At 42.7% G+C, this 19,984-nt stretch overlaps 1 protein-coding gene across 1 annotated transcript in view; it reads left to right on the top strand.

Moving 5' to 3' along the window:
• The window catches only part of LOC142938161 (growth factor receptor-bound protein 10-like), a 58,702-nt gene that overhangs the window by 17,120 nt on the left and 21,598 nt on the right, over positions 1–19,984 (top strand). The window contains exons 3-5 of the mRNA XM_076081406.1: positions 1,468–1,564; positions 7,189–7,480; positions 10,254–10,398. Coding sequence (XP_075937521.1) covers positions 1,468–1,564; positions 7,189–7,480; positions 10,254–10,398 — 534 coding nt within the window. The remainder of the gene's footprint in view (positions 1–1,467; positions 1,565–7,188; positions 7,481–10,253; positions 10,399–19,984) is intronic.

Below are 19,984 nucleotides of genomic sequence, written 5' to 3'. Positions count from 1 at the left end.
CGCTCCAAAATCTCTTTTCCGATCCAACCAAGACGGCTGGAACACAAGACAATACAAAGACGGAACAATGCAATGTAATGACTGGATGCGTTTGGGTTAGTTGGTGTAGAAGAGCGGTTGGGGCTGGTGGTGGACAGACACATATGCTGACGTTGAACTTCCAATTAGATCCAGTTTAGTCTGAATGTAGACACCAGGGAGGAACACTACTAACTTTAAATCATGGATTATATATTTCCAAACTATCCAACTGAGCCCTTATTTTGAAGAATCGAGTCGTCGGAGTGGAATTCTACCTCAAGCTTTATTCTCACAGTGGTCAATTCTCTTCCAACTGCTCATTTAGTCTTGTAAGTAAAGTTGTTTAAAATGTACGACTTTAGAAAGTATTTTAATTTGAGCTCTAAAAAATGAAAATGTTGTGGACACATTTGAGATTTGCATTGAAAAAATGGTTCGTTCAGGAACGTCTTTTAAGCAGTTTGTTGCAAAGAGACACACATCTAACTTAAAATTCATCTAAAACCTTCTAAATGCAATTGAAAGTAGCTGTTATTTACAATGCTATAGGTTTTATTAATTTGTGGTAACGATTGTCGATAAAGTTAGGACTGGGCAATACATCTTTTACGACACCGCTTTTATTACAGCATCAGAAGAAGTACACAGTGCGTGCTGCTCCCACTCCTCAATCAGATATGTTAAGAAACACAACAGCTTTATTGTGATTTCTTTGTTCTTATTGAACAGCTTTGTTGTCACAGGAAGTCTGATGGAAATAGAAAGGTCAAATGAGGACATTAAATGGTATCTTATACTGCTGATCCTGTGTTCTCTGATACACACCTGGCCATGTTCACACGCTGTTTGTGGGACGTAGCAGTGTTTTCACACAGGCATGTGTGTCGAAAGAGTACTTCAACTCTTTGATTGTATTTGTTGTACTTTCTGAAGCCTATTTAAACGTACCTGTAGCATTCCAAATGGGAAACTTGTCAAAAGAATGATATAAGATAAACATGTTAAGATAATGTAATGATAAACATGCTTCCAGCCCACGTGTAGAATTTTGGATCAAGCATGTGAGACTACCTTTAGAAGTCCTAAATGATCACATGATCTCGTAGATAAAATGAGATTCAGCAAACATTGTGGGCAAAGCAGCCTCTTTCTTCCTTGTACGCTCGTACCACTGCTAGGACCACAGCAGCTCTGCTTTAGTTTTGTTCTTCAGGTCTGTGTTTGAAATGGTCCCACCTAATGTTCTTAACTTTGTGACCAATCATTGAGGAACTCAGGTTCATGATCTATAACATAAAATAACATTCTCTTAAAAAAAATAAACTAATGTATGTACTAGGGGTGTAACCACATTTAAATGTCATTTAGAGGATGTTTAGCTCCTGTAACAAAGTTCCCAGTGGGGTGACAAAATATTCATTTTTGTCTTGCTTCTCTCTCCCACAGCAAGACAATATCGACCGGTCCTCCAATCACAGGCAAGCTGACATCATTGGTCCGAGCTTCCAGCAATCAGCCAATCGGAGTTCTCCAAACCATCACGGTTGGTCCACCACCTCCAATAGAAGTGTGTGTGTGTGTGTGTGTGTGTGTGTGTGTGTGTGTGTGTGTGTGTGTGTGTGTGTGTGTGTGTGAGTGTGTGTGTGTGTGCTGGTGCTATTGCATTCAATCAAATATTCCTGGGTTACAATGGTGTTTTATGACACAGATGAGCATACTTTGTTGTACTCTGACATCAAATTACATATGATTGTACATAGTAGTGGGACTTGTCATATGATATTGCATACTACTGGGACTTACTGTACATTGACTTGGTGTAACATAAGCTCGCTGTGTATTCTCCATTTATTTTCATTTGTAAGAGAATACAAAAAGGTCATAGAAATTACCTGGGAATCTGGTACTACTACTATGGGTTTGTACACGTGTGACTGTGTGTGTGTGACTGTGTCTGTGTGTGTGTGTGTGTGTCCCTCGTCTCAGTACAGTGTGGGGAGCGGCTTGCTGCTCATTATCCTCCACTGGGCCGGGGGGTGGGTCGAGGGGGATAATATATATTTGGGTCTCTTCCGCTGTAAACATTTCAGCAGTTCAAAGGGTGATCCGCATGGACACAGGGTGCCATTATAATTACGTCGTCTATCTAATTGTGCCATACAGGGTTCATCCGAGACAATCGGAGCATGAGATTTAAGCACAATATTGGCTCAGCATGGGAGGTAAGGGTGGGGAGCCTGCGAGGACTCAACGAGCGAATTAGAACGCTTGGCCCTGGCATGGGAAATAAATGGAGCAGAAATTACATTTTTCAGGATCAGCCGCAATGGAGGGAAGTCAGGAGGACCGGAGAGGCCGAAGAATGGAGATGACTTTAAATGAGGAACATTCTTGCTTTCACCGTCTGAATAATGATATTTCACATAGATACCCAGTTGTTGTGTTTTTATGCCAGATTATGCCAGACATGTGTTGGGAGCCTGATTCATGAGCACTGGTGCTGCAGACTATTTAGGTTTTTGTCAGATCTCCTTCTACCCCCCCACTCTTTTTTTAATTTGTTTTATTCTTTAAGTAATGAGTGACAAATCAGCCACCACTTTTAAGTACTTTTGCTATCTTAGCTTGTTTCACAAGCCGTACTACGTATGCTGCTCAAATAGGGTGTCATTTGAGCAGAGATTTTGAATTGAGCCCCAGCACCTCTTGTGTCATTAGTGGGATTATAATCTTTTTCTGACGTTGGCAAACTTGTTTTCCAGTCAACCCGCTCTTTGTTTCTTACAGGGTTCAAATAGAGCCACTAGCTTCTTGCTGCGCTTGCTATTAAGCTAGAACAGGCTGTAAACCTGTTCATTTTGGAGGGAACATTGTGGCTTTGTTGGACCATGAACTGACATTTTTTCACATGCTTGGAATGAGACGCCGTTGAGCGGCGTATCGTGGCAATTGCAAGCCAACATTTGAAATGGAAGTTGCTCCACATGATATTGCCAATATGTTATCTGTAAATTGTGCCATTGCACACAACGTTTCACTGTGATGTTAAGTGTTTTGCAAAGCTCAAAATAATGCAGTCTTTCTTTAAATAAGTAGAAGAATGACGAGGCCACATTGTACCGAGCCGTGGCATGACACATGCGATACGTGAGTCCTTTCTGGCCTCTCACAGATGCGATGTCACGGGCTTGTACTCTGCACATGCTGTCTCCTCTTTGTTGTTTCTCCCCACCACACGCCAGAGGGGTTTCAGTCATGTAGCTCAGTTCATTGTCTATTGGGTTATAGAACTTGCTCCCTGCTCAACGGCCACTTATGAAATCTGGAAATACTCCAGAAGAGGTAGGTACATCCATTTCATTTTTTTGATTTTTATAACGTTTCCGATTTTTGGTTCTGGAAGGTGTTTGGATAATTGGTTGAAAACGTTTCCACTCTACGTCTTTCTTACAGGACCAGGGTTCAGTGTTTTCATACAGACTCCCTAAGAAAAAACACCTTGTGTTTCTTGTCAGTGTCAGTGTTTCTGATTCTTGTCAGTAAAGCGTATATCAATTAAGTACCCAAACCCATTTTTCCTGAAAGGGTAATTATAGGGGATATAAAACAGACTAAATGGACCACATGGAAAACATTTCTGAAAGTATCTGTGACGACTGTGTCACCGTGGGTTCTTAAGGGTTAAGACAGCTTTCAAGAATGCAAATCATGCCTTGACAAGAAAGTAGTTCATTTACTCTATTTAGTTGGAATAAGGAAGGCAGCGGCCAGTGAAGAGCCAGGTTCAGGGACTTCATCTTGTGCCTCGGGGATAACGTGACGTCTGGACCAGGTTCTGTCCCGGAGAAAAGACAAAGAAAAGAAGACGAGGGAAAAGGGTGGAACATGGGAGTTGGTTGGGTGCTCAGATGTGGTCTTCTATCTGAACTGTAGTCCTGACTTAGTTGTGTGTTTGTATATGTGGGATGTTAAGTCTGTGACATTTGGCCCCTCCTCCGTTTTTGGTTGCTTGTAGGCCTGTTGGTCCAGGAGTCAATGGTGTGAATGATTATGTGTGGCTCAGACAATAGAGGAAGCTTGGGCTATTTTGAAAACAAAGGTCTTCACTGTGACATGTTAAAGCATTCATGTACTTTATAAATAATGCCTCCTCGTCTTTTATCCATTTATTACACAGAATTAGCAGCTCTAGAGGTGTAATACCCTTTTTATACCCATTTGATGCGGTTATACCTGAGAGATGCTCGACAGAGATCCCTCTCTTAGGTGGCTACAGTTCTAAAGAGATTCTTGCTTCCTTTAAACTCACTTTGCTCGGCACATTAGTGTGGAGTGGGAGTTTCTTCTCACCTGCTTTCAGACCTTGGGTGCAGATTTATGCCACATGCTACAGCGACTCGTTTACAGTGTATTGATATTACCCATAGTGTTTGGTGTCAAAGTTTGTAGTGATGCATCGCAGCTGCAAATTCTCACTGTCAACAGCTCCGTCTACATCTGTAGCTCTGTGTGCTACTTCCAGAGGATCTAATTAATACTGTAATGTTGTAGGGCCAGGTGTGCAATGACATGCATTTGCCTGGCAAAACAATGTCTGTACTCCATGTCAAAGAAAGAACTATAGTTGGCTCTCTGCTCCAGATCTTCATGCGTGTAAATCCGGTGCGTGTGTGCCTGCCTGCATGCTGTCTGTGTCATCAATCTGTCAGCCACACACCCGGGCACATCACGCATGCCTTTGTTTGCCTGATTGTGACATGCATACGTGATCGCAATCGCATGGCCGTTAATGACGCACCGATCCTACATCCCTCTGTGGGTTTATGGGTTGTGTTTCTTGTGCTCTGCCAATCCCAAAGTAGGTCAGATTCATGAGGAAACTTATTTTCTCTCTCTAGCTTGAGGGCACATGTCTCACCTAGTGAGAATGATGGATGATGAGCAGATGATGTGTTCAGGGTAAAAGTCATTTTTGGAGTTTTGCTCACTTTTGATGGAGTTTCTGATTTACCCTCACAGCATTTGGATGTATTTTTTGATTATGTTGTCCTAATTTTATATTTATTCATTATTAAATTACCGTTGCTGCTGCTGCCGTTGTTATTGCTCCTTTCGGTGTTACCTTTGTCTTACCGTTGTATGAACCCTGTCTCTTGTGGTATATAGCTCTTTAGCTCTCCGGGCTATCTGTAAGTAGCTGCCCCAGCTTACTTGTCACTATTAATACCCACAGATTAACCACCTTCGATTCACCGGCACCTGTGATGCAGCTACCCGACACGTTTTCAGAAAAAAAAAAGGCTCTTTAAAGGCAAATCTTTATTTTCAGCAGGTAGATTTTAGCATCAGTGCTGCAGCCACAGCTATGCTGCTGCATGAAAGAGATGGGGATGTTTGCTATCCTGCTAACCTGTGGCTCCTGTTGTTGTTGTTGCCTCTGGAACAAAAAAGAAGAAAAAAAACATCTTGTATACTTTCACAGGAAACTGATCCCTTGCCAGGCTTAGGGGCTCACTTTGAAGCCAGTTGCTTTTAAAACTTTACATCAAACAAATTGCAGACGTCAGCTTTCTGCTGAGCGGTGGGACTTTTAGCTGCTTTAGGGTGGCATGACCCTCGCAACACCTCGCATGGTCCAGCTGTCAGGTGTCCTGCACCCGGAGCTGTGGGGAAGTTACACGAGTCACACAGTGCAGGGTACATTTAAAGCCCTGGAGTTCTGACAGCAGGACTTCATGATACAAGTTCAACTATGGCACATCATTAGCTTTCATTCAGTCATTCATTCGAAAAGCTTAATTTTTGAACCATCGGCTGTACCTGGAGTTTGTGCTGAAGAGGATAGTGCTGACAAAAACTTTGCTCCATTCTATTTTCAGATTATCATTCAGTGATTAAGAATGATACATTCACATTTCTCATGTGTCCACTGAGAGAATCAACAGTACAATTAGAAATAGATACAAGATAATTGTTTACTTCACATGAACCCCACACATTTGAGAGCACCTGCCCTGTATGATTAGAGTTTGTCTCCCCCTGGTGGTTTACTGGTGTCCTGCAGTACAGTCAGAAGGATCTGAAAACAGAGATTTGATGATGAATTCATGAGATAGATTTATTTTTTCATATCCAATATCTATTAATCATAAGATGAGTGACCACAGGAGATTGTAATTTAGAAAGAACAAAGTTATGCACCCAGTTCACCCAGATGATAAAACTTTCACTGCATGAAGCAATTGGGGAGAGAGAGAGAGAGAGAGAGAGAGAGAGAGAGAGAGAGAGAGAGAGAGAGAGAGAGAGCGCTTCACTTCTATTGAGCTCACTTCAAACTTTGATCCAACCTGCTCCTGGAGTCAGTTGAAAAATTCTCTTCATGAATTAAAATGGGCCGAGAGGTTTTCACAGAGGCTTTGAGGATAGATTCCCCCTCTGAGAAGAATTCCACATCCTGCTTTAAAAGACCTTTAAAAGCAGAATGTTTGATACGTGCGGTGAAGTTAGAGCCGCTGCCTTCGCTGTGAACCCCAGTGGTAAGAGTTGAGCAGCGTTACAGACAGGTTTGTGCCTGTACCTGTTATCCCTGGAGATTTGGCTCCCAGAGCAGCTCAATGTACTTAGTCAAGATAGTGTTGCTGATTGTGCACTCTCGCAAAACTGGTTACGTGTGTGTGTGTGTGTGCGTGTGCGTGCATGTGTGTGTGTGTGTTTTGTGCATGCTAGTGTTTTCCTTTCCTTTTTTTTTTTTTGGTATTACTTAGAATTAAGGTGGGGCAAATTGAGGTCAAGGGTTCAAATCCACAAAGCCACAATGAAATGATAGAGAAACTGAAATAGAAAGGGAAAGTCCCAACAATATCCAGGGACTTAACTTCTTTTTTTTTTGTGTGTCCCTCAACTATTTGAAACCAAAACAGCACGCTTATAGGACTTTCATTTTTCTTTTATTGTGTTTTATTGCATTTGGGGTTTGATGTTCTTTCCAGCTTTCGTGATGTGTTTTCTGCTCCACACTGTTCCTTGCTCACTTGTCCCCAGCAAGTTTTGAAACCTCTCCACTACTTTACAGAAGCGTGTCTTGCACTCCTCATTTGAGGGATTTTACTCTCCGTTTCTCTCTGAACTCAGCCAGTGACGTGCACCTTTTCTACCTGTCTCCTCCAGAGGATGACGTCGATTTAGAGGCCCTGGTGAATGATATGAACTCTTCGCTGGAGAGCCTGTACTCCAACTGCAGTGGCCAGCAGACAGAGTCCACCCCACTACTGCACAATGGACAGATCTCCTCACACCAACACCACCATCATCACATGCAACACAACCAGCCTCGGCAGGGTCAGCACTCACACGCGCTAAGCCACGTCTCCCCGGAGCCGCCCTCCTCCTCCTCCTCGTCTGCGGACTCCTCCCAAACCGGCCTGCGACGGTCACAACCCATGCACATTCTCGCTGTCAGGTCGGTGACCCCACAGTATATACAGATATCGGTGTTGATATATTGCTCTGCCCCTCTTCAGCAGCTCATAGTTGGATGGGTTTTTTTTTTGGCAGGGAATAGAAATGTGCCAGAACCCCAGATGGAGCTGTCCAGACGGGCATGTCACACGGCTCTCACAAAAATGTACATAAACTTATATTTGGCTGCAGGGCGGCATAGTGAGTCGGGTGAGTCACCCTCTGGAGCGCCACAGTGAAATAACCAACGTCATAGAAAAAAAGAAGGTGCTACCACATGAATGTTATTATGACACAAACAGGGTTTGGAGGTTTATGTCCATCAGCCTGTGAGTCAAGTTTTTTGGTTCCAAAATTCTCTTGAACAATACATTGATTTACTTGTATCCTAAGGGATATAGTTTCATCCCTAAACGCGTGTGGCTTTTTCGATGCAACAGAAACATTAGTGACAACAATTGTTGTTGTAAAGTGACACGAAAGTACAACTGTGACAGGTGATTTTCAGTTAGCACTGAAGTTATAGTTTTTAAATGTTGAAGATAATTTAAAGATAAGTGAAGATGAATCATTGAGTCAGTCGACCGACAATTAAATGGGGACTATTTTGATAGTTGATCAATCCTCATTTAATAAAGATAGGCTGGGTAATTTATTTTAGAAATATTCATATAATTGTTAAAATTGTCTTTACATCCCAACAGCAATCAATAAATCAAATGCTCTGATGTAAAAAAAAAAACGTCAACAAAAAGAAAATCGGGTACATGTGGCTGTCGCTACCGGGTCTGTCTGCGGACACACAGGAGCTACAGTTTAGGGTTCGGGGAAGATATCCGTTGGAATCATTTCATTCGGTCTGAATGAAGACGGCCTGTCTACTTTCTTAATGGGCCTTTCACACAAACCGCACTCTGCATGTGTACTTATTGGTCATTGCGAGTCCTCCACCAGCTTGATAACTGTGAGTAATAACCATGGCCATGTTTGTTGTTGGGGGAGTGGCTTTGGAGGAAAGCCTGATGGGGTGGGCTGTCCCTGTTACAGCTTTTGGAGCTCATGCTGTTCGCTACTTTCATTGGAAAAGAGTTGGCAACACTGGGCTGTTTTTTTTTTTTGGTTTGATCATTTCTAAACTCTTAGCTTAACTCTTGCTGGTTTCTCCATTGTTACCCATCCAAGATTTAATTTGATGTCACCTTGGGCTTTAGGAAAATATCCGCAATATTCAGACATTTTACACATGACATTGAATGTATCAAACACACGGTTGAAGGGAATTATGAATTTGCTGTTTGTCAGTAAAATTGTATCCGTTCATCAGGGGTTTTACCGTGACATCAAACACAACTTAGGCACCATCAGAACTGAAGATACTTGTAGTTAGCCATACGCATATACCAGCAAATACTACTTCAACTGTACATGTGCACACATACAGACACATGCACTTGGGCAACAGAACCACAACAGAAGTATGCCACTAAACTTTAAGCTAACTCCTTCCAGCCTCTCACGCACACACACACACACACACACACACACACACACACACATGCAGAGCTCTTTTCTTCTCTCTACATTGGAAAAGAAGCCTCTCACTCCACACTATCATTCCTCACCACCCTCTCGATAATTGGGCATAACGTTTCCTCCCCGCTCCCTATCCGTAGCCTTTGAATGACCCGTTTCTCCTTGTCACTCCCCCTTTGTCTCAAACTACACCAGTGGGGAGAGAAAGGTAAAAATTCTCATTCCTTTTTGTACCAAGTGCAAATGTCTCTCTCAATTTGAGGAATAGTAACCCCATATTCTCCCTAAGGCTGTTATTGTATGCATTCAAAAGTGGATACGCTCACTCACACATACACACTAAGGCAACAGAAGTATGGCTGCATGCGTACAGTGCACACAAACACAAAGGCATTCACAGCAGAGCTGGTGTCAGCTCCTATTATTCGCCTTTGGAGTATATGACAGAAGCAGAAAAGGGATGATCAGGTAATGGAGTATTCTGTCTTATGAGCTCCCTCTCTCTCTCCCCCTCTCTCTCTCTCTCTCTCTCTCGCTCTCTCTCGCTCTCTTTCAAACGCACAGACTCTGAAGTTCTTATTATTCAGGGCTGACCTCTGGATAACCCTGTTCTCAAGCTCAGATGGGACAACATCAAAAGGCCCGTTCCCTTTTGAACTCACTGGGTTCTACAGAGAGACAGTTTGCTAAAGAACACTGTAGAGAAAGAGTCTTCTACAGTGATTCTCTGAGCCAGCTAGCTAGAATTTCAGAAACTGGCCTGCCCATTAAAAAAAAAAAAAAAGGGAATCCTGAAAAGTTTATAATCAGCTGTCAAATCATCATTTCTCTCTCAGGGCACAAGCTTCCACTGTACTGTATGTGCCTGATTTAAAAAAACGACTTTAAAGCGATGTCTTGATTTAATATTGATGTGTGATAAATATTGCAGAACATTAGCTAGCGCGCTGCGGGGGTCTGTGATTTCCAGTTGCCGTGGAATTTCTTATTATGGGGTAGATCAGATGGAAACAGACATGAGCCTGGATACTGTACATCGATGCTTTATTAATTCTAACTCTCTCTTTCCTGCACATATTTCACATGTGTCAGCAGCTCTCATTTCAAAGTTTTTCCCATCTCACTTTTCAAGGGGCTGTTCCAGGTCACGACCTTAGACTTCACTTAGTAGTTGTATCAGGGATGAACACAAGCTAATACTAGACGTGTGTTTGACTATATGACTGTCATCCTTTGTCCAGGAGGTTGCAGGAGGAGGAGCAGCAGCTGAGGACATCATCCCTCCCGGCCATACCCAACCCTTTCCCAGAGCTCTGCAGTCTAGCAAACTCCCCTGTGCTAAGTCCTGGGTCTCTACCTCCTGGAGAACCCTCCGCTGACATATATGTAAGTCAAACCCCACAAAGACACACTTTTCAGGAACTGAGAAAGTTAACGTTTTCCCAGCAGGGGTCCGGTGGGTTTCGTATTTTACCATGCATTATAATTTGGTGTGGTTGCATTGGATACAAAACATTGTCTTCGTGCGATATGGGAGACCATGGCAGATGCTTTTCCCTTCTGGAAAAACAGGATATGAGACATCAGCTGATTCTGATTTACTTTTATGTTGATAACTGAGACATGTGTGACTCAAGTTACTTGATTTGAAGAATGCACTATTTCAATATCGTAAATCAGCTGTATTTAGTGGTCAAGTGTGTTGGACATGAGCATTTAGGAATTTTCCCTGCTCCACATCTGCCCCGTGTTTTGCTCATCTGAGGCATGATGATTGCTTGCACGTGATAGCACTCTAGTGTACAGATCATGTGTGTGCTCAAGAGTGTTTGCAGCTTTGTTTGACAAAAAAAGAATGGGGTGTAGAGTGGAGGAGCAAAGACTGTGTGTGTGTGTGTGTGTGTGTGTGTGTGTGTGTGTGTGTGTGTGTGTGTGTGTGTTTGTGTGTGCGTGTGTGTGTGCGTGCGCGTGTGTGCGTGCGTGCGTGCGTGCGTGCGTGTGTGCGTGTGTGCGTGCGTGCGTGCGTGCGTGCGTGCGTGTGTGTGTGTGTACCTGCACACAAGGCTGCATCTCTCTGAGTCTGTTTGCATTGGTGTGTTCATTTCTTGACAACGATTTAGAGACTGGTCCGTCTATTCCTGGAGTCTCCCCGTCGTCACTGTTAATGGTTCTTCACATGGGACAAGGCTGGTTACAGTAACATACCAGCTTACAGTAATGTGAGGGCGGACTATTTCTCATAAATACTCTCCCTGGCTAAGATCCTGGTCGGTTCTGGTACGATACCCTAGACCGCAGTCGTTTCTTGCCAAAATGGAAGTCTGAGTTGAATAAGACCTGCTCTGCCTTCTCAAGCGTCAGCTCATAAATCACTGAATGAATTGATAAACCTATGGCATCCAGTAAATGCTTTAAAAGTTTGGAAGTTGTGGCTTTGAATTGCCACCTGTGACATAAGTAGATCTCTAGATGGTTAATGCTGGACTAAGTCTTGAAATATTAGATTTCACTCTGGTCTTCACGAGGGGATGTTGTTTTTGTCTTTGGAGGAATGTTGAACTACTAGCTGCTGCATTAATTCAACACTGCATGGCAAATCTCAGTCCATAGGGTAAAGAGGTCAAAGATTAATGTCTTACTAAGTGGTTATGAGTTTTACATTGAATTACTCTACGTGACATAACTTTGGCTCAATGTATGTAAAGCAGGCGTGTCTGGTAAATATTCAGAAACCAATTTATTAGACTGGTAGACCCGCTCAGGGGAGGAATGTTGTTGGTTTTTGAATTCCCATGCGGCCTGTTAAGAGTGCAGTATAAACCAGGAAGTGGATTGGGGGATTAAAGGCGGTGCAGGGGCGTTGGCGATTAGCGGCGTATCTAAATTATTACCGTCATCGACCAGTACGATGACGTATCTGTAAAAGTGTGCTTTTTTTTGAGCCACTCGTCTCTTTATTAGACTACTAGATCTGTCTTTGACGTTGACCTCAGTTGTGGCCCCACATCAATCATGTTTCCCATTTCCAGACATTTTAAAGAGCAGGAATGAAAGGATTTTTGTCTCAAAACCAAAACATGTCTGCACACTTAAACTTCACAAAAAATGCTCATATATCGTTCCCCTAGTATACTTTAAAATATAGTGTTTCCGGTTGTTTTTTTTGTCACACAGAGGAGACCTCAAAATAATTGTTCAAGTGTACCAATAATTCATTGTTGTATTGTATCTTACATGCAAAGTGCTCATTTCACAGTGAGACGTTTGTTCATGTTACATGAGATTGTTTTTGAACCATTTTTGATGAAGTTTAGGTAATAAGAATATAATAAGAATATACGTGGTGTGTAAAATAGAAGTTATCCATCATGTATTGAAACATCGGTGTACATATGCTCAGAATGTACAAAAATGTAAACATGCCAAGTTTTTACTGGTTTTCTTTTGCACGGACCACCGAGCCTTCATAATGAGGAGACAATGCTGAGAAAGAGCTGTGGAAAATGTAATTATCTTTGTGTGTTTGCTGTGCATCCATCCATGTGTTTGGGCTCACGTCTGCCTGTTTGTCTTTGTGTGTTCAGTAAAATATTTACAGCATTGGCAGTGTCTATCCATTGTTGATGGCAATGGAAAGTATGTCTCACTGTGGCTGGAAATTCATTTCAGCACCTTTCCGTTGAAAAAAAAAAAAAAGAACTTCCCACGGAGCCGTCTCTTCACATACATGTTCTTTTGGGGTCCAGCTCTGGAGGCATGTGGAATAGCGGTAACACTGCTTTCTTGCAAACACTCCCTTGAGTAGTTCAGCGTTTTGGGGGAGTGGTGGACTGTTAAGGGTTTGACAAGTGGGATGGTGGGCAGGTAAATCATTGCTCCCAGACCCAGCCCACTCTACTAGACCTCTAACCATCATCTTTCCGACCATATCTATCTTTATCTCTCAGTGTCAGTCTGTCTGTTTTTACCCCACTCCCTGCCCTCCACACCTTCAGTCCAGTCAGCCAGCCTGCTGGTGTGAAGTTTCTCTGTTTAGTTTACTGAATTTTCCGACCTTCGGGCGCTTTCTGACAGACTCTCGTACTTCTGTCCCTCTGTTCCTCCTGACCTCACTCCTTGGCCGCTGTGCAGGAGGCGTGAGGACGCAGTGCTGGGCTGTCAAGAATTATTGGGGAAGCTGTTTGACATGGCCATAGGACTCCCAATTACCTCACTTTCTTCCACTCTCCTCTCCCTCCTGTCTTTCTCCATGTTCCCACTCTTAGTCCTCTCTGCAGCTTTACATTCTTAAAGGTGAAACTGGGAAATGGAGACGAGGTATGTTCAGGGATTTGAAATGAATAGAAATAAAGCACAGTGTTAAAGTAATGTAGTCGTTCATACTGTCCAGTTGATGCTGCCGTAGGTTTACTGCAGGTGTGTGTGTGTGTGTGTGTGTGTGTGTGTGTGTGTGTGTGTGTGTGTGTGTGTGTGTGTCTGTGTGCCAAAGAATACATTTGGTTAATGTGGGAGCTGCAGGATGATTAAGAACATCGAACTAGGAAGCTGCCATCTATGAGCACTGGCACCAGTCCAGTGTGGTATGTGTGAAAGTGTGCACAGATGGGCACATATCCTTCGAGAAACTGACTTCCTGTGCCTGCTAAGGATTACTACAAATACAAAATATGGGCTTGATTGAATGTTAAAACTCCATACATTCCATTTGGAAGCGACTGGGCAAAAAGCAGGTATTACAACCGTGCCACACTTAAAATAAATACTTGAAGCTTAGCCTGTGTCGTGCAATGGAAAACCCTACAAGAAGCCTTGAATGCGAGGCAGTTAGCTTGTATATCCATTCATTTTCTCGGTCTAGGTTCTTGACAGTCTGTCCTCAGTAGTGCAATAGAGAGTGCTGTTATGTGCTCACTTGGACACTGTGTTCCCATAGCTGCCCCAGTCCTTCTCGTGTGGGAACTCTGATTTGATCACTGGGTTTCCAGATTTTGCTGGATTTACTGTACTTGGACTGGATGTCCTGTAGCTCACTGTGCTCTATCTATTGTATGGCAGGATCCCCACTTCCTGTCTCTGCCTCTCAAGTCTGTGTTTCATTATCTTTCTATCGGGCTGTCTTATTTCTGTGTGTCTTGGACTGCGTTTAACTCTCTCTCTCTTCCTCTGTCATCCTTCTGTCCTTTGCTCAGGACTCTTAGTTCAGCCAACATTCCTGTTGATCGTAGGAAGGAATGAGCACCGTGCATCGTGTCCTCGGACAAATTAGCTCACTAGATGAATTCTTATTCACACATGATGAAGTAAGAGGCCTAAAATAGCGCATGGTGCCAGACAAGCAGTGGAGGCTGGGTTGGCACTAATAAAGTTAGCGCATGAGCTGTTGGTATTCAGTGCCGGCGTCGTTGTCTAGTTGCACAAGCTTTTTTTATATCACACAGGTTTATGCAAACTTGCTTGCATCGGTCTAGCATCAACAAAATAATGACTTGTTGTTACTCTTCAGTAGGAGTTGGCTAAGCATTGTGTGCAAAATGTTTCGGGTTATTTCATTTTGCATCTATTTATAGTAACGAGATTTAGAGATGGAAGCAACATGTAGAGAGATCATCTTTTGAACGTGGCTCATACTAACTGCGTCTTGTTTGCAGTGGCTTATGTGTGTTTCTTCCATCACTTAATTGTAATACTTACTGTATATAATATAAATCTGTCGAATAACCTTGCTTTCTGTATTTACATTATGTTCTGCAGGTGAGATTACTTGTTTCCTTAGTATCCTTTCCTGCCTACTTGCTATCTGGGTTGTATTCTTGGAACCTGCTGAGCCACAGTATCCCTGAAGGGATCATTAACATTTGCTCTAATGATGGTGATGCTGATCACTCTTCCCCCTCATCTCACTTTTCCTCACCTCTCGCTCTCTCTCTCTCTCTCTCTCCAGACTTCAAAGCTGTGACACCCACTTATCAAAAACGTATCACAGTATCTTTGTACTGTACCAAAGTATAATTTAAAATGACGACTTCATGATGTTGGCAGCCTCCATGTCAGCTTGTAGAAATCATGCGACAGTCTTGTGTAAGACTGGAACTGTAGTAAATCGGGTAGTACCACAACCAATTACGCACTCTGGAAAGAAAGACGTAACGAGGAAGGTGTGATGCAGTGATCAGACGGCATACTGTCTTTTTTTGCATCTCGGCATCGCACAAGCTGCTGATTAGACACAAAAAATATAATTATCATGGCTACTCGTATGCTGCAGAATATGAATGTTGCATACACCCACTCATATAGTCCGCCCCAGCTAAAAGAAACCTGTAACGTAATAAGTAACTACATTCTAATACAATATGAGGGAAAGTTTTTCAACATGTTCCCAGTCTATGTATGCTTCTGTGTGCTGTGAGGGAAAATGTGAGGCATTGCGGTTAAAATGCAAATTTATACCTGAAGTAATTGATATTTTGGTCAAATACTAAATACAACACTGACATATTATGAGGTTGATTTGGCAACTTGGATATTGCCTCGTAATGTCTGAAAAGTATAAACTTCGCTTCTACCGATTGATTACCAATTTAAGAAAACAGTTTTACACAAATCAATACTTGAAGAGGCCGTTCAGGTTGCTGAACAAAAGGCAATAGGATTAAAAGTAGAAAACAACCGGTGTCGCTCCATCCCTCCTCTCACTCCGTTAGCGCTGAAGCATGGCATTCCTCAGCTGCCGCCTCGTTCCTCAATGTTGGAAATACTCCGGGTCAAAGGGCAGATTTTTCCACTGTAAAAGGAAAAGAAGAATGGAATGCTGTCGATGCCCAAACTGTTGGCTTCATGGTGTGGGAACATCTGTGGGCGCGTGCGCGAGTGTGTGCATTTAGGTGTGTTGGGGAGGAGGTTCGGTTTCGTGCATCGTGTGTGTGTGTGTGTGTGTGTGTGTAAGTGTAAGCGTGCGCCTAATGTATGTATGTTTGTCTTTACAAGCAGGGATACTTATGTGTGTGCAACTGTGAGAGCTTTAGGCAGTATGTTTATGTGTGTGTGTGTCTGTGATCTGCTTCTCATTGTGGCGCTGATGTGTTCTGCAGGCCGCACTGTGCGGAGATCAAAGATGACACAGTGCCAGAAATCTGCTGGTTCAGTCTTCCAGCAGCCAGCCCGCTTTTAAATGGGTCTTAAAGTGAAATACGGGACACACACATACAAACACTTGTATTGCATAAAGCCACGTTTATATGTTTGCGGTGTGTGTGTCTCTGTGTGTGTGCGTGTGTGTGATTTGCACTGTTTATGCCACTTGGATTGTTTATGTCTTTGTGATTATTTGTAACTGATGTGAATATAAATAATGCGCTCAAACTGGATGTTTTATTGAGCTTGTGCGTGCGTGTATCCATGTGTGTATATTCGATGCATGCCTGCCTGCTGGCCTCATTATTCCTACCATTACATCTAGTCCCTGAGCCCAAGACACACACACACACACACACACACACACACACACTTGCATGTTATCTGACGCTCTTTGTTGCAAAGGTAAAGAGAGCATGCAGGCGGTGACCCTTTGTCAGCATACATGTCCCTGCTCTCTTTCTCTTTCTCAAGCAGACACTTACATTTCAACGTACACACAAATTGCTTTGGGTGACCGAGTGGATTTGTAGCATTTGGTTCTGTGAAGTACAAATTATTTGGCTGCTGTTGAACTAACGCTACCTGGAGAAGAGACAGGCAGGTTACGGTCGAGTCTGGAACATCTCATGTGTCGGGGCCATATTTATCCCCCACTGCTAAATGGAAACATGCCTCGACCTGCTACTGCCACACTAACATACACACGCACACAAACAGGCACACACACATATACACAGGCACACACACGTACACGTGGCCTGTTGTTCAATATTAAGGTAGGCTGGCTGGCAAGATTAGTCTGAGTTTAAAATTGCCACTGGACAAAGCCACTTGGGAACAGATCACCATATTATTCCTTTTGCACAAAGACTTTGTTGTTAAGTTAAATATGCATTGGTATATTACTAAGAGAAGTGCTTAAATAATGCACCATGAGCTAGACATTCACAAATACTCAAGTCTGACCAAAACCAAGACTATCCAAGAGGAACTTATTTTATGGACGAGAAGTATCCCACTTGTGTGTATAGACACAAACTGTTTGGTTTAAAATCATCCTATTACATGCTAAATTTATTTACACGCTTCCAGTAAAAAAAATAGGTCAGTGTCACTGCAACCACTAAGCCATCTGCAGCTTACCTCCACTGCCTACAGAAAACTGCATTACGTTGAACACCTGCATCACAGCCCTGAGCCAATGAAAAAATAGCAATACATACACATAAAGTCTTAAATACATTCCAGCTGTAGAGATTATGCATAAAAAAACACATGTTGTTGCTGATAAAATGCTCAGCGACGATTGATTTCTAATAGACATCAGAGAGCTAGGCTGCTCCGTAATACAAGCACCGAGAGGAGCATGGGGACAAAGACATCGGTGTGCTAGAAAGAAAAGTAAAGCCTTACAAGAAAAAAATGTATCAGCTGCCAAACGATGTGCTCCAAGAATATCTAAAAATGTCTAAAAATAAAGACACGGTGTATTTTGAGTGTAGTGAAGCTGTGAAAAGAACTTTGACCGGGTCAGCCACTGAGTTTGTGCACAGCAGACCTTGTGACTAAACAGCACTTCTGATCTTAAACTGCCCATTTTCCCTGCGATTCCAACCTTGTTTCGGAGTATCATCACAGGAAACCAAGCAAGAGCAGGTAGAGTCCCAAATAAGTCTGAATAATGCCAGCCAACTGGCAGACTGTCAGGCAGATACAGTAGACATTAGCTTACATTAGCTCCCTTTTTACCCCAACATCCAATTATCTCATCAAAGTTCATGTTCTGGTGATAGATTAAAGAGGGGATCCTTAGATATTAGAAAAGGGTTAGTAATTGATTATCTGCTGAATTCATTTCTGTATTGAATTTTGCTAGATAATGTCTGGACCACCGAGGCTGTGGGGATGATGCACCTTTAATGGTACATCCGTCACTCTGAGTCCCAGAAGGCAGGCAGTGTAAGATTAGAAGCCACAACTTTCACCCAGCTCATAGGGCGAGATCCCATTACTCCTGCAGCTAATGGGAATCCCTGATGGTGTTCGCTCTCTCCTCTGTCTCTGTCTCTATATCTTAGATTGTCAGAATAGCCAATGTGAGAGCTTTTGCAATTATCCATCCTGCGCAAACTACTGACTATTCCAAGAAATATTGATCCTAAAACTATTTAATTTATACGTTTTTTTTGTGTGTCCTCCGCAGCTCATACACACCTATGTATGCATGTGTCCTCTGTGTGTCCATGTGTTTCACAAAGAGAGCAATGTGTTGCTGCCTGTGGGCATTTCATCTGGCCAAAGCTGAACAGAGCTGTTTAGACCCATGTAGGTCATGGAGACTGCGTCTCTCTCTCTCTCTGTCTCTCTCTGTCTCTCTCTCTCTCGCTATCTCTCTCTCTCTCTGTCTGTCTCTCTCTCTCTGTCTGTCTCTCTCTCTGTCTGTCTCTCTCTGTCTCTCTCTCTCTCTGTCTCTCTCTGTCTCTCTCTCTCTCGCTATCTCTCTCTCTCTCTGTCTGTCTCTCTCTCTCTGTCTGTCTCTCTCTCTGTCTGTCTCTCTCTGTCTCTCTCTCTCTGTCTCTCTCTCTCTGTCTCTCTCTCTCTCTGTCTCTCTCTCTCTCTGTCTCTCTCTCTCTCTGTCTGTCTCTCTCTCTCTGTCTCTCTCTCTCTCTCTCTGTCTCTCTCTCTCTGTCTCTCGCTCTCTCTCTCTCTCTCGCTGTCTCTCTCTCTCTCTCTCTGTCTCTCTCTCTCTCTCGCTGTCTCTCTCTCTCTCGCTGTCTCTCTCTCTCTCGCTGTCTCTCTCTCTCTCTCGCTGTCTCTCTCTCTCTCTCTGTCTCTCTCTCTCACTCTCTGTCTCTCTCTCTCTCTCTCTCTCGCTGTCTCTCTCTCTCTCTCTCCCTGTTAGGGAATGTAGGACAGCTCAGATGTCTGAAGCTGCTGCTATGAAGAGGGAGGGAAGAAAGAGGAATAAGTATATATATATATATACTGTATATACATATATAAAATAAAAAAGAGTGGTATTTTGATGAGTGTCATAAAAGTTTTAACAAAAAATATGTAAATTCATTCCATGATGCAATTGATTCGATTATTTTGTAAATCTATTGCTCCTTTGGCATGTACCACAGCAAACAGTTTATTATATGCCTAGCTGTTAATATGTTTATTCTTTTTGAAAGTTTGACAGTACTTCTGTGTTATTTATATACAAATTCATCAGATTACTACAGAAATCCACTTTAAAATTGTTGGACATCAAATCAAGGAGACAGCTCAAGGTTAAAAAAAAACACCTGTGTCAGAAGACAACTTGGAAAAGAAAAGTAATATTGTAATTTGTTATACTTCAGTATACTTTGTCTACATACTTGAAATTATAGGATTGTTTAGTACTTTAGGATGATGGTCAGGCCACTTTTATTTAAAGTCTAAAAAAATACACTGACAGTGAGCAGACAAAAAGAGCGTTGTGACAAAAAAAAAAAATGATGTTACAAATGTAGCTATGGCCTTCAGTCTTTGATGTTGCAGAACAGGTTTGATTGCTTAAAAGCCCCTTTCAGAGGAATTTGGAGACAAAGACAGACAGTAGAGAGAGAATGAGAGAATGATAGACAGAACTGTGGCACTGTGATCTTGGCATCTCCAGAGAAAACACCCCCTTATTGGGGACAGTTTGTACAGAACTGTGGCACATACTGTGATTCCTCTGAATGGGAGATGATTGTTAGTAGCTGCCTGTGATGCTGGTAGTCCTCTTTTTAAACTCATGGGACACAAGGAGCTGTCCATGTTTTCCCTTCATAAGAATGTCTGTCTTTTACTTTCTACACTT

This window comes from Anarhichas minor, unplaced genomic scaffold (genome assembly GCF_050575085.1).
Source record: "Anarhichas minor isolate MPS153535 unplaced genomic scaffold, ASM5057508v1 ptg000080l, whole genome shotgun sequence".
In the NCBI taxonomy this organism is placed as follows: Eukaryota; Metazoa; Chordata; class Actinopteri; order Perciformes; family Anarhichadidae; genus Anarhichas; species Anarhichas minor.
This window is presented reverse-complemented; position numbering and strand designations above follow the sequence as displayed.